The sequence below is a fragment of the Cynocephalus volans genome, chromosome 1 (assembly GCF_027409185.1).
Source record: "Cynocephalus volans isolate mCynVol1 chromosome 1, mCynVol1.pri, whole genome shotgun sequence".
Taxonomy (NCBI): Eukaryota; Metazoa; Chordata; class Mammalia; order Dermoptera; family Cynocephalidae; genus Cynocephalus; species Cynocephalus volans.
This window is the reverse complement of record NC_084460.1, coordinates 178710702-178725795: the sequence shown is the minus strand read 5'-3', so window position 1 is coordinate 178725795 and position 15094 is coordinate 178710702. Positions and strand designations below refer to the sequence as shown.

At 38.3% G+C, this 15094-nt stretch overlaps 1 protein-coding gene across 1 annotated transcript in view; it reads left to right on the top strand.

The window, feature by feature from the left end:
- TIAM1 (TIAM Rac1 associated GEF 1) overlaps positions 1–15094 on the top strand; it is a 141360-nt gene that overhangs the window by 59568 nt on the left and 66698 nt on the right. The window contains exons 10-12 of the mRNA XM_063094812.1: positions 3028–3132; positions 8536–8617; positions 14150–14236. Of these exons, the coding sequence (XP_062950882.1) occupies positions 3028–3132; positions 8536–8617; positions 14150–14236 (274 nt within the window). The remainder of the gene's footprint in view (positions 1–3027; positions 3133–8535; positions 8618–14149; positions 14237–15094) is intronic.

Here is a 15094-nt window from a genome sequence, read left to right as displayed (position 1 = left end):
GGCTACAAATTGCCTCAAAATGAATCAAATGCTATCTAAGTAACTTAAGAAAATGCACGTTGGAAAACAAATTTGTACCATTTAAATTTTTTTCTAACTGAATTTCTCTTGGGTTAGGAAATTTTCTTGTGAATGTTTTACAAGTCTAAAGTAGGCCACAAATTTAGAATTACTGTGTTAAAATATTCATTAACATTTAGAATTCTGTTTGCACAAATATGTATTGTGAACATTGTTAGCTGTTTGACCTCCTTTGATACTGACTTGCAGATATCTCAGAAGCAAAAAATTCTTCTTGAGAGTTCTGATGATCTGATTTAATTAACTCATTAGAATTTTCCCTTTATGTTAGACCAGCAATGACTAACGAGGGTTCATAATTCAGAACTGTTACCAAAATGAGAAGACACACCGGTGTGCTGATCCAGTGTTCCGTTTTTAGGGTACTATTATTGACCAAACTAAGGGCCCATAGGTCTCAAGTAAGACTATTATAATTTTTATATTTGTTGCATGTATTTGTTTTTATTTTTGAAAGTTATCAGGAGATTATTGTAACTTGAAGGAATTTGAAAAATATGATGGGGGTAGCAAGAATAATCCTTATTATCATTGTTAGAGTTATCATTCTTTTGTTCTCTGCATTACATTAAATGATTTCAGCAACCCACCTCCACAGGAGTGTTGACTGTTGTGTGTCATTCTCTGTACATACGTATAAATGTAGCATTTAAGGGATGGTGGGGCTCTCCACAGTTTATACCACAACCACTTTAAGCTTTTGGGTGCCTGACTGTGGGCCCCCTCTCTTTCACACTGAGGATTCAAGAACCAGAATCTTCTTCAGTGAGGTTGCTATTTGGGTCCGACTTCCAGAAGACAGTCTGTTTAAGTGGCAATCTCATTAGGAGTGTCCACAAAGTGTTTATTAATGATGACGATAACATTTCCAAGTGGTTTTGTTCCTGTTACTAAGACCCCATGAAATTTCATTTCTCTTTCCCTTCCGCCTCAGTTGGAAACAGATGGTGAACCAAAATTTTTGCTTCTAATTAAAGATTTCAGTGAGGCCGTGGTAGGTGGGAAGTATTTGCAGCTTCTGCCTCTCTGAGGGAACCTTTTCTTGCTTATCATATCACCCTAAATATTATTATTTTGTCATTGTTTTTCTCAGTGCCTCTCCGGCAAGCAGTAGGTAGCACACATGAAAACTTCCTCGTTTTGTGTTTTTTTCCTGGGACTTACCCATCCACTAGTATTATCTTTGACATCGACAATACTGGGTCTGTCAGGCAGTGAGCATCCAGTCTCACATATGGACCACAAAAGGACAAAAGCCAGGTGCACAGGAATGTATGAGCTCAATGGCATCTGTCGTTCAGCACAACGGGCTTCAAATACCACGTGGCTCAGGAGAAGGATACGGGATGGGGGTTCCCGAGAATCACTGATGGAAACTCCTTTATTGTTCAGCCAGGTATTCAGAGCAAACTCACTTCCACTTTCAGGAAATGTGCTTTCGCAGTACTGCAGGATGCCTCTCCTGCATGTGTGTATTTATTTGAAAAGCTAACCACCACTGCCCCGCCTCCAGTTTTCTGCACACCCCTTCCCCACAGCCGCACATGCTCCTGAGGACTGCCTTTATGTTTTATTAATTCTGTATTCTCAGTGCCTCACCCGGTGTCTGGCACACTTATGAGGTTGTTAGATGTGATTGAATGAATATTATTGGAATAATTATTAGAATGTTGTGAGTTCGGCCTTAATAATATGGGGGGCGCAGAGCTGGGTAAGTGTGAAGAGTACTGAACCAGCTGAATATTAATTTCATTTATTTTGAAATAATTCTCATCAGTAGAGCTTTGGGTATGAAGAGATTTTATATTTACTTTATGAAATTTCAAATTTATATTACATTAGAGTCCAGTGTAATAAATTCCCACGTGTCCATGACTTAGAATCTATAATTATCAAATTAAGTTTCATCTATTCACTCACTCCCATTCACCACTCTGGGTTCTTTTGGAAGCACATTCTAGTTGTCATATCATTTATTATTTATTATTATTTCTTTATTACTTATTCATTATGTATGTTTGTATGTAGGAATTTATTTAAAGATAAGGACGCTTTAAAAAAATTACTTGGCTTAAACATTTTCTCTCTGGGAATCTATTTTCATGTTACTCTGTGTGTATCTTTTGAGGAGCATTTTTTTACTTTTTCCTCTGTATCTTCTTGACTGTACATTGAGAATGATTTATAAAACCATGTTGCCACTATTTTTTTTTTCCTCCAAATCGACTCAAGGATGACTTTTTAGATAGAAAAAAATCCATCGACCCATCCTGGACCAAAGGAGCAACCCTGGAAATTTCAACCCCTAACTGTTTGAGAATTATTTTCTTTGAGCAAGTCATTCAATGTGTTTGGCAAGTTGGACACATGCCTATTCGCAGTGCCCCCGGAGGGAACCTCACTGGGGGAGTATATAAATAAGACTGAAATCCAAGTGCTGTGTCTTTACACTGACTCGCTTGCAAATAAACTGTTAACAACTGTCTCAGAGTCCCCATGTGGTTAAAACAACAATGTAGCCTGGCACAGCTTTTTTCTTTCATTGTAAATACTTTTCTTGCATTTTTGGGTCATTTGTCTTCTTTAACCACCTATGTATGTTTGAAGTTATGTGTAAAGGCCTCTTTGATCTGATGATGATTTCTGTTGAAAATGCCAGTGTTAAAGAATACAATGAATCAAAATAAGGAGAAGTGAAGAAGTGACTCAGTTGTTTCTGCTGAATTCATAAGATACCCATAGAATATTATTAAGGTGTTCAGTGAAAATTATTTTAAAGTTTGAGTTTTGGGTGCAAACCTTTTGAGACGTATAGAAACCTTACGCACCCCTCTAGTGACAAATCTCTATTGTTCTTGGGAATGTATGACAACATGTCGGTGGAGAACTAATTACTCCTACTTACTATTGAACACACATTTTCTCTTCTTTGTGTTTTTGTTCCAGACACATCAACTGGATCATTCTGCTCATTACCTGCGTCTGAAATTTCTAATAGAAAATAAAACGCAACACTACATTCCCCAGCCCGAGGAGGACATTTATGAGTTGGTAATGTTTATGACTGTTGTCCAAGTACATTCTCTGGGAGATTATTTTCAAATTATATGTGTACTTGTGTTAATTGTAGTTGGTGGAGTGGAACATGTTCTAAAATAAATGAGCTTCATTCAGAGCTCTAAAGTTGGTGGAGATGGCCTTATCACAGCATTTCCTCAGAGTGGAAATGCCACCTTTGTTTATCCATGGTGCAGTGCTGTGCTAGAATGAAAAATTGAAATCCATACCTCTCAGATGGAATTTTCATCATTACTGCTAATGGTTGCAGTAAACCAGTGACAAGTCCCTTTTTCGTTAGCTGAGTGGTGCATTTTCAGTTCCAGTAAAGAAACATTTTGGGAGCAAGGCGCCTCTATTCTGAAGTTCATCCTGCTCTCTCCACACTTAGTCATTCCTCAGGGGCATTTCTTGGAGCTGCTTGTCATGAATATGTGAATGATAACAGTATGACTTCAGACAAGGTTTCACCACAGAAAGTGGAACTGAAAATTTAAACCCAAATGGTCTCTTTTTGGAAAGGGGAAGCATGACTTAAAAATGAGTAGGAAATTGTGTTTTTAGTCAACTTTATTAAGGTATACTTTACATTTAATAAAACTCTGATCAGTTTTAAGGACATAATTCGATGAGTTTTGACAAATAACAATAGTTGTGTTTCCACTGCCATGATCATGATTTGGAAGATTTCTGTCATCCTAAAAGGTTACCTCATGCCCCTTTAAGTGTTTTAAAGGAAATATGAGAGTGTGGGCGTTTGTAACCGTCTTACCATGTTATGCAATAGAAGAAGATCAAAATGGAGAGTCTATTTTCAACTATCACTTAAATCAGTAAGTGTTAATAGAGGAGGGTACATTTAACAGAGAATGGCTGATGTAGTTTTTCTCTGGCATGGGGAAAAGCCTGTCTTTGTGCTCTGTGAGTAGAAGAAAAAAAACCCTATTCCTTACTTTAAAAAGGGAAGTGCTTTGCTGATAATGCTGGAGTAACTATTAGATTGTATATTTTGCATCTTGGGGTTAATATTTTACATCCTAAATTACAGGGATCATACCTAGCCAATTAACATGTTCCTCATATCTTATACATATGAGGTGTAGGTGCTTGAGATATATCTTTTGAGATTATATTGACTCATTTATTATTTTTAAGCCTTGGTCATTGTGTGAACTCATTTAACATAGGAAACTAAGGTGTACCAAACTTTGTTTGGGTCCAGAATTGCTCTATGCATATTATAATTACAATTTTTTAAAAAAGAATCTAAAGTACAAAGAGCTATGGTATTCTTTCTCACACTGTTGCAGAAGATTCCAGTCCAGAGATCCCTAAAAAAGCAAATGACATAGTCTTGCTCATTTTAATACCTCTATTTTTACCATGGTTCTTAACCTATTTGTTCTTTGAATACCTTTGGCAGCCTGGTGATACCTCTAGACCACTTCTCAGAGTAATATTTTTAATTGCATGAAATAGAATTCATAGGCTTATCTGTGGCTTAAATATATTGAAATGGTTATCAAAAATATTTTTTAAATTATAGGTGTAAAAAAAAACCAAAAAAAAACCAAAAAAAAAAAATAAATTATAGTTGATCTATGAGCTTATTTATTAGCTCATTAAATTACAATACCCAGTGGTAGGTCAAATAGCTACTGCTGTTCTGATAGTGATGAGCATAAATAGTATTTTGAGATATTAGCAACAACTAGAATGTGATATGAATATAACTGATTTCTATGTGTGACAAAGTCACAGGCACTGCTAATATTGCTTGTTGCCTACATTCGTTTATAGTTGGAGGAAATGCTAACTTTCAGGTAAAGGTTTGTAAATATAAAGATGTCCCTTTTTTCACCATCCAAGTTTACAGACCACTTGAATTGTATTTATGGGTCTCTGGTTTTGAAGCCCTGCTTTCAGTCATTAGGCTGGGTATTATGTCATTCTGAGGCAGGAGGGTTCTGAACACACAGTGTTCCTGTTTGTTTTTTGAGAGTTTGCAGACATTTAGTTTATTGTTCCTTACTGAACAAGCATCAGACCGCACACAGATCATTGGTTTCTCTAGCTCACCTTCATTTTGATTTTTATAGACTAGGGAAGCTTGCAAGTGTTTGAAGCCATCTCCTTACAAAGGACTCATTCATATGTGACTTTCCCAAAATATTTTATTCTATGCCTTTATTTTGTCAAACAGTCTTAGTAGGAGTATGATCAATCGTGATTAGCAAAAGTGTGTATTAAATTTTAAAGATTTTTTTGGAGGGTTTAGTGTGTTTATTTTGAGGGTCAGGGGATTCTCTTGCTTATGAATAACCAGGAATAGTTTATCATCTGTTTATCTGCTTTGACGGTTATGTTTCAATGTAAGTGATACCTGTTTGGCTACTTTTTAATGGTTAGTTGGTCACTGGGTCTAGTTCATGGAATGATCATGAACATGGTTGTAGTTTGTGGAGGCACTTTTCAAAAACCCACACTAAATGTGTTTTTTCTTGAAGTGACAGGTGGGAATGAAGAGTTTGTAAATACACTGATCAATGTATTGATTGATTTATGCAGCAAATATTTGTTAAGCATTTGTGTGTTTGGCACCATTCTAGCTGTTTTGGGTGCTGGGGAGACATCAGAAAAAAATCTCTGCTCCTGATGGAACCTTTGTTCAAGTTTGGTTAGACAGATATAAAACCATGTCAATGTATTATATGTCAGGGGCGTTCAAAGCTTGGAAAAGCAAGAAGTTAGGGCATGTGGATAGAGATGGAGCATCTGGAAGCGGGTCCTATAGCTTTTATAGATTTCATGTTGGAGCAGTGAGGTGAATGAAACGAGGGAGTCATAGAGGTATTTTGGAAGAAAGTGTCCTAGGCTGAGGGAGTGAAGCTGGTTAAGTCCTGGGCTGGGGGAGGGTGGCCTTGTTGGAGATGGCTCTCTGATGTTCACAGGGGGATTGTGGGGAGAGTGAGGGTGGGGGAATATACAGGAGATGGGGGAGGAAGCAGGACTTTGGGCCTAAGTGAGATGGGAAATGTTGGGAGAGAAAGGGCATTATTTGACTTCTGTTTTAATAGGGTCACTCTGGCTGATGTGTGGCGAGTGGACCTTAGGGCATAAGAGAATGAACAGGCAGAGCCCATAGGAGCCCAGGGAGCTGTAGTTCAGGCAAGAGGTGATGGTGGCTTGGACTAGGGCACCCAAAGGAAACACAGGAAGAAATGATCATGATTTTGTGAGAAGCCAAGTGCCTAGGTAAGCAAAGACTCTCTTAAAATGTGGTTATCTTCTTAGCTGGTTTTTGAAAAGAGGGAAAACATGCATCAACATTGATTTAATAAAATAAAAGGAATAAGTGTGACACTTCATGGTTAAAGGTATTTATAGACAAAAAAAAAAAATGAGTTTCAGAATTTCTAGTTCCAGATGTTATAGTTACATTGATAAAATATTTTAAAGTGCAGACCCTTCTGGAAATTTTATATATTTTATTAGTGCTTTTCACTAAACTTGGCTTTAGTCTAACAAGCCTAAGAAAGGACATTGTGGCCAAGGGGCCTGTCTATATAATACTAAGTTATTGTCCGAGACTGGCCAAAGACACGAAGACTTTGACACCAATTCCAAAGAAAAGTAGGAGGTAGTATTATGAAAGAATAGGAAAGATTATTCACAAAGCTATATTCTCACTGGATCTTAGGGGAGACAATTAGAATAAACAGTTCTGTACTGCCACCTGGGGGAAGGGTTTGGCTCTCAAGGAAGTTTAAAAATTAAAACTAAGGTTCAAACTAAGTAGAAGTGAACACAATTGATAATATTTTATTGAATGTTTGCTGATGTTATATATTGTAAACTTTATTGAATTAGGCATTTACAATTTTGGTGACTGTATTTTCTGAATTAAGAATCAATATAACTGATGTCTTCTAATTTGGGAATTTATTTGTATGAAAAATTTCTGAAGTATAAAAATAAAACTACATTCAGTTTTGTCCTCGACACATTGCATTGGGTGGACACTGCACTAAATTGGGGTGTTCACATGGATCCAGGATGTACTGTCTACATTCTTAGCCCCCCTGCCCATTGATATTCTGTTATAGCAGACTGTTTTCCAGGCTCACCTCTCAAATGCCCCAAGCGATTAAAGAGAAAGACACTGGCATTCTTTTCTACTTGCCTGAATAAGATTATTTCTGGATGAGTGACTTGTGTGGTCAGCGTTGGGGGGCAGGTTTAGATAATCACCTAGACTTTAGTGCTAAAGGACAAACTTTCTGTTATTGACCATGGCTCAAAATCAATTTTCATTTCAAGATCAAATTATGGTTTTTAAGTTCCTTATAAGCCTTTGACACATTTATTTGTTTTTGGATTTTTATCACAGGTTTTGAATTTAAACCTTTGGCTTACTTACCTAAGAAGGTTGTTTTCCATGGTACCCCTGAATTCCGTGGAGAACTGGTAGACACCATAGTGTAGTGGAGGGAACTTCAGCTCTGGAGCCAGTGAGACCTGGGTTCAGATCCCAGCTCCACCCATACTAGCTTTATGAACTCAGGAAAGTACTTTCTCTCCAGTCTGATTTCCTTTATTGGAAAAATGGAGATCATAATTGTCTCAGAGTTAGCATGAAGAGGCAAGGAAATATGGCTGAAACTTCATAAATTATTGTCTTTGTGATGATAGGTCCAGACATAAGATGAAATATCAAAGAGATAAATTTAAACAACAGCTTTTCTGATATGTGAACTACGCATTATTCTTACCTTGGCTTTATAAAACACTCTTTTTTTTCCCCTTTTTTAAAGCTCTTTTGGGTTTCCAGAGGGCTGATTAATTTGTGTACTTAAGATGTCTAGCTAATTTTGTTATAGTTCAGTGGCTAAAAGATAATATCCTCCGTTTACATAATTTGCTGTCTGTTTCAATGCTATCATTTGTCTCTACCTATTTATGTCATTGTGAACTTTTCGGGCAAAAATGGTATGTGAATAGAGGAGAATAGAAGCACAGAGTTTTCTTGTATTTTCCTGAATCCCAGGCCAAGATCTTAACCTCGTCTTTATTTTAATGAACTCTCCCTCACCCCTCCCCAGTACTAAAGATTTCAATTACTTAAGCATTATTTTTCAGGTCTGTGATAGATATAGAGTGGGAATAGACATACAGAGTTATGTCAAGGAATTATTTAGAAGTCAAACTGTAGCTGAGTTTGGAATGTGAGTTACAAGTTTCTGCTTTGACTCTTAATGGGTTCAGTTCAGTAAAAAGACTGCGATGTGAATTTGCATTCAAGAATCAGTCGTGTAAAAATAGATTTACGAAATAATGACCATTCCTAAGAAGTTATTTATACTGAAGTCCTAATTAGACTCCTCTTTTAATTTTCAGCTGTACAAAGAAATTGAAATTTGTCCAAAAGTTACTCAGAGCATCCACATTGAGAAGTCAGATACAGCCGCTGATAATTACGGTACGTTTATTTTTCTTCCATCTTTGGTGTTTGTGTTTCCAGTTAAAGCGTTTCCTGTATAAACATGCATTTATTTACAATTCAATAAAAATGCCTTTGAATCCTATTTAAAACAGATAGTACATCTGGCTTCTGTATTGTGGAGAGCAGCCAAAGTAGGAAACAGAGATATTTACTCTGGGTACAGTGAAGACGGTGGCCTTAAATTTCCTAACTTTCATTGTTAGGGTTCTATTATTATAAAAAGGAAATGGATATATTGGGAATAGATCATTTTATATTATGATGAGCCTTAGTCATGAAGGTATTATTCTTTTTCACCTCTCTCCTACAAACGTATGTGTTTTCTTTTCTTTGGCCACAAATAATATTAAAGGAAATTATTTTGGTGTTGTGTTGGGGGTCCCTAAGACCACCCCTAGGTTTGCTGATTCACCAGAATGACTCACAGGACTAGGCATATAGGTGTACTCATGACTGTGATTTATTATACTGAAACCATACAAAGCAAATCAGTAAAGAGAAAGGAATCAAGGGGCAAAGTCTAGGGGGAACCAGGCACAAGCTTCCAAGTCCTCTCCCAGTGGAGTCACATAGAACAGGTTAATTCCCCCAGCAGCAAAGTGTAACAACACATGGGAAATGCTGCCTGCTAGGGAAGTTTGTTAGGGACTCAGTGCCCCTTTTCTTGGGAAGCTATTCATGCAGGCACCCTCTGCTTAGCACATGCCAAAGTTCCTGACTCCCAGGAGGAAAGCAGGTGTTCAGTGTAAACCATATTGTTTGTACAAACAGTTAGGCACAGTGAGCCACTTTAGGGTGTTGGGAAGCCTCCCAGAAAAATTCCCAGATGCCAGCGAAGGGCCAGACTTGTAAGCAGGCTTTTCAAAGAGTAGTAGTCAGACTGCTATGTTGATGCTTTTCTACATGGTTGTCTACATTCTGGTGTAGTTAAATATATAATCGTTTCCATATGTTTAAGGCTAATCTTCTTTACTTAGCATTACATTGTAAGGCTCGAATAGTAACCGAGTTGGTGCTTGAGTAAAATAAGCGGGGAAATTTATCCTGTGCTATATCAGTCAGACGTTAGGTGAGGTTAGCTGAGGTAACAAACAGTCACCAGAGCCCAGTGGCTCCAAACAGTGACATTTATTTCTCACGTCACCATGCATCCTTTGTGGGCTTTGGGGACTGTTTATGTTGTTCTCACTCTGACACCCAGCCTGGGAGCAGCTGCCACCTGGGACATTGTCTGTCGCTTGGCAGAGGGGAAAGAGGAGAGGGGATGAAGCAGGTGTTGGCTCACTGACAATTCAGTGGCCAAAGCAAGTCAAATGGCCATGCCTACCTACAAAGGAGCAGAGAAGCGTGGTCCTACTATGTGCTGGAAGGAGACCAAAGTTCCTGGTGAAAAGACATAAAGATGACTACATATACTCACTTAAAATTTCTCTCTGAACCAAGTTATTAAGCTTTTCAGCATTTGAAAATTTTGAACCCTTTACTGAGCAGCAGATATTATATTCCTTCTCTGCCTTCTCCCACAGGCAATCAGTCTTCATCTGAGAATCTCATTAGAGTATTTTGGTCTAATGAAGAGAACCTAATTTTGAACCTCTGGCCACTTGCATTATACCTTCACGCTGATTGCTTCTTGACCTTAAAGCTAAAGACTTCGTAAAGCCAGGAGGATATTTTTGATGGCAAGGAATAAATGTTGATGAAAGGCTTATTATGCTGCAGAAGCGTGACCTTAGTAATTAAAGCCGTAATTAGTATCAGTGGTACATAGAAATGTCCTCCAAAATCAGATGCTCCGTGCTGATTATCTTTTTCCCCTTTATTTTACCTAATTTCTGTTGAGTAAGGTTAAACAAGTGAGATTCAAGAGAAGACTGAATTTCAAAGCTCTTGGACTCTAATTCTAAAATCAATTTGGGGATTCAGAAATAGGAACTGGGTATAAAACTGCTTACGTTTTGTATACTTTTTGTACTTTTTGTTAAAGTGACTGAATTGCTCATAGACCCCATTTACCTTTTCCCGTGGAGAGTGCTATGGGGTACCAGACGTCAGTCCCAACGGTATTGTAAACAGTGCTTCTCAAACTATCTGATGTAAAGAAGCAAACTTTTTGTTTTGTTTTGTTTTAATTTCCAGTCTTTCATGACCACCACTGCTTTTGTAAAATACAAAATCCCATTCTTGGAGGTTGTTGGCAATGTCAAATTGCTGTAAGAGGTTCTCAATGCTTGGTCTCGGTTTCTGTCCTTATGTTACTGTCAGTAGCGAACAACTGGCGTCCATTCCTGGACTTGAGTTTGGAAAGCCCTGCTATGCATGGCTAATAAGCTCAGTTAAGCCATTTCTTCTCAGTGCTCAGTTTTGTGTTGGCATAAGGTATTGAACAGCATATTGATTGGGAAGGTTAAATCCTAAGAGACCTGGTTGCTTCTGGCCTCCAAAGCTACCAAGAAGTCCAAATTCAGCCCATCTGTACCCAACATTAGCACCTATCTACAAGTGGCTTCCCGTTATATATTGAGTTTAGTATATGTAAAAGCTACTAGCACAAAACACCAACACAAAAACATCTAACAGTACAAACCTAATGGTGCTTTCTGTTCTAGAGCACTTTAAGGAGGAAAATATGACTTAGTAATCCAACTGATGGAACAAATTTGAAGAGTTAACACTTACTTAATTTCTCTCTCTTGCCCTTTCTGCACCTCAGCCCTCAGGTTGCTCTCAGACTTTACTGTTGAAATTAGTTCAGACAGTTCTGTGATCCTTAGAGTAAGCGTGATCCCCAAGCTGCCGTAAAGTGGGAGTGTGCATCATGGTGGTAATTTAGCTTTCCTGTTTCTCTGGGTACTTCTTATGCTATTATGTTTTTAGTCATGTGTCCTCCTATGTTGTGGGTGTCTGCATTTGCCCCATTATCTGAATTTTCACTCTATCCTGGACTCTAGTTTTGAGTGATACTTTTCTGTTGTTTATTGTGTTATGATTTTTCTTTGGCCATGAGGGTTCCCCTGGTTGTTCATCAGATGACTTTGGGCTTCCTCGTTTCTTCACTTGGTTTTAATCTCTTCATTCTCAAGGTCACTGTTGCCATTGCCAGTCCTGATGCCTACCTGCCTGTCTTTGTAACTAACAGCCTCTTGTTGGTGGATACATTGGATTTATATTGAATAATCTCCCTCTGCCCTCTGGCGATCATTTTGGACTGTGTTAGAATTGTTTGTTGAGATTTAGAACGATGCTATCCTATTTAAAAGAAAAAAATTATGACTTTGCTGATTACCTGTTAAAATCATTATGTTCTTCATTCACCTCAAAATAATCCAGCTGTTGGATGTTTGATATTTTCTTTATATTTGTTAATATAGGAGATGGTTATGATTTTTCCCCCTAGTGTGCAAAGGGTTGGCATCTTTAGATGGAAGCTGTCCCTTGGAGACTCTGAAACCCTGTAGGTGCTTGTGCTGCACAGCATGGTGTGGGGAGAGCTGCCTTTCTAGAACACTGAAAGGTGCTCCTGTTTTCCTGACCCTAAATGGATGTCCACCAACGTGAATTCCCGTACAGAGCTAAAGTGCTATTTACATTTGCAAATGTTTGGCTTCCATGTGAGAGATTCTTCAGAAAGGAATTTATTACACCCACTATCCCTTCTTCCATCCTCTTTCCTGTCAATGGAGATTTTCTTGTTATCTGGAGAACTCCAGTGTGTTTCTCAGATCCATACTTTGTACCCAGTTGCCCAGTGCAAATTTAATAGTCAGTCACAGTCGTCAGACTGGATGGCTCCTCCACTCTCAATCTTGTTTTTAACCTTTTAATTATTAAAAAAAAAAAAAAAAAAGACCAAGAAAAGAGGGAATGGAGCAAGTGGACATCTAAGCCATCTGCATCTACTTTGCCTTAAGGTGACTTGCCTCAGGCTCTCAACAGTTGGCCTCCCCTGCCATCTCCTAGTTAAGCAACCTGGTCCCCTGGCACCCCATCAGGGTGCTAATTTTTTTTTTTTTAATGTAAAAAAAAATTTTTGGTTGTAGAATTTTATAGAATGATTTATAAAATGCATTTTCAGAAAGGTAATGCATTTTATTTTGATGAATCCTATCCATTTTTTCCCATGACATAGCTCTTTTCTAACAGATAAAAGAAAAAAAATTCTCTACTAAAATGCAGATAAATACCCTTATGTAAGAGCTAATATCACTTAGATGGTTCCTGTGTAAAAATATTTCTGTTTCCCTAGGGCTTCTGGAAAGTTAATCTGAAAGTTACTAGTCACTATAAGAATGGAATTCAAAATAAGAGAATAAAATGAAGACTTTGGAAAGTCCTCAGAGTGGCCTCGTGCTGTTCTCTGAGGGAGTCACGGTGCTGAAGTGGGCGGTGACAGTTGGCAGTTTTGTCTGTGTGTGGTTATTCATTTCCTGGTCCCGTGAACTTAACAAAAATCCACATGTTCATTATGACATGGCCTGAAAAGTCTCAATGACTCCCTGGGACCCAGTCTTGTAATAAATTATTCTGTTTTGCTGTTTACTTGTTTGTATTTTCAAACCAGTGTCTCCTCTGCCCTCAGCATTAAGACAAGTATATCTATATGATGGGGTTATGTTTCTCCCAGAGGTGAAATGATTGCAGATCTTTACAATTGCGTTCATCCCCATTGCCATTTTAGAAGTACCTGCCAAGGGACTTTTTTCTTCAGGAAAGTAGGTATTGGTTGTGGATATTCAATTAGTTGATTAGGAAAGAGTTTTAAATGAGGCTGTCTAGAAACAGAGGTGACCAGGATTTACAGCCACAGGATTGGGAGCTCCCAGATCCCTAAACCACTTAGAAAATCTGTGCCTTTTTCTGCTTTCTTTTCTAAAGGATGCAGCAAAGCCCAAAATTAATTAGCTAATGAGCTTTGAGCTCTGGAAGCCCAGACAAGTATAAGATAATCTTATGATCAGGCATAAGTAGAGTGTGAAATCAATGAATCAGTTTCTGTATGAAATGGGATATGTAAGGTGGGTTGCTACGTATCCCTGTTTGCAGAATTTTATTAAATTAAAGCAGTGTCCATTTGGCAGTACGTATGGATGAATGCCCATTATACAGTGGTAAGTTGTAACATATCCTAGGAAATAGGTTTGATGAAAAAAGTCTAGGGACCCTGATGAAGTTAGTGAATCTTTCTGTTTTGTGCTGTGGAAAAGGCAAAGCAATGGCTTTTACTAGGAAGCAAGGTAAAACAAAATAATTTCCTTCCATTTGAGTTGGTAGGTTGATAGTATGAAAATAGATGTACCTAGAATATTTATTTTTATAAGTAGCAACTTCTTTTAGAATGATCTAAAAATACACTTTCTGCTTTTGTAAAACAAGTTGAACAAGGAAAAAAAATTGCTTCAAACTATCGCCAAAAACATTAAACATACCTAGTTCACAGCAGGAACTTCCTGTTGTTTGCTAAACACGCAGAAGGCGTGAGCCCTGCTGTTCTGTCTTTGTATTTCGTAGGGTTTTCCCTTTCTTCTGTGGAAGAAGATGGTGTTCGAAGGCTCTACGTGAATAGTGTAAAGGAAACTGGTTTAGCTTCCAAGAAAGGTAAGTCTGTGATTGTCTTGTCTGCCTCTCTTAAGTTCCCTTTTGGGTTTTTCTAGTTAGTGTATGAGAAAGATATGCCAAAGGGTTCATGTGCAAAGAGTATTTGTATGTTGTCTCATTGAAAACTCTCCCAGGGAATATGGTTCTTATTCTGTTCACTCAGGTGTGTAAGAAACGTCACACTCTTGCATTTTAAATCTGATTCTGAGCCCATTTCCCTGGGGCTGGTGGTAAATTCCATTCTGATTATAAGTGGTTGTCCTTCTGCATCTTCCAGGATGGTGTGGAGTTCCTAGGGGGTCTTCCTGGAGCTGGACTTGTGGGGAGACCCCTCTGTGTTTCGGTCCATACTGCTCGAAGCTGATATTGTCCACTGCCTGGGCTTGTAGAGCTCCTTTAAAGCAGATGTTCTGTTGCTTCTATCCCTGAAGGAATCTTTGCAGAAGCTGAGAACCTAGGGATTCAAAATCCAGCCTTCTTGCCCCACTAAAGAGCTCTTCCCTGCTACACCCTGCTTGTGTCTTTTCATTCCTAAAAGGGCTCACAATGCATTTGGGCTACTCGTGAAACCCCAAACCTTACTGTATTGGTTTTCTTGGGCTACTGTAACAACTTACCAGAAATTCTGGTGGCTTCAAACAACAGAAATTTATCTTCTCAGTTCAGGAAGCTAGAAGTCTGAAATCAAGGTATTGTCAAAATTGATTCCTTCTGGAGCCTCTGAGGGAAGAATCTGTTCCATGCCTTTTCCTAGCTCCTTGTGGCTGCTGTCAGTCCTTGGCATCCTTTGGCTGATGGCTGTGTCACTCCCATTCTAGTCACATGGCCTTTCCTGTGTGTTTCTCTGTATCTTTACAT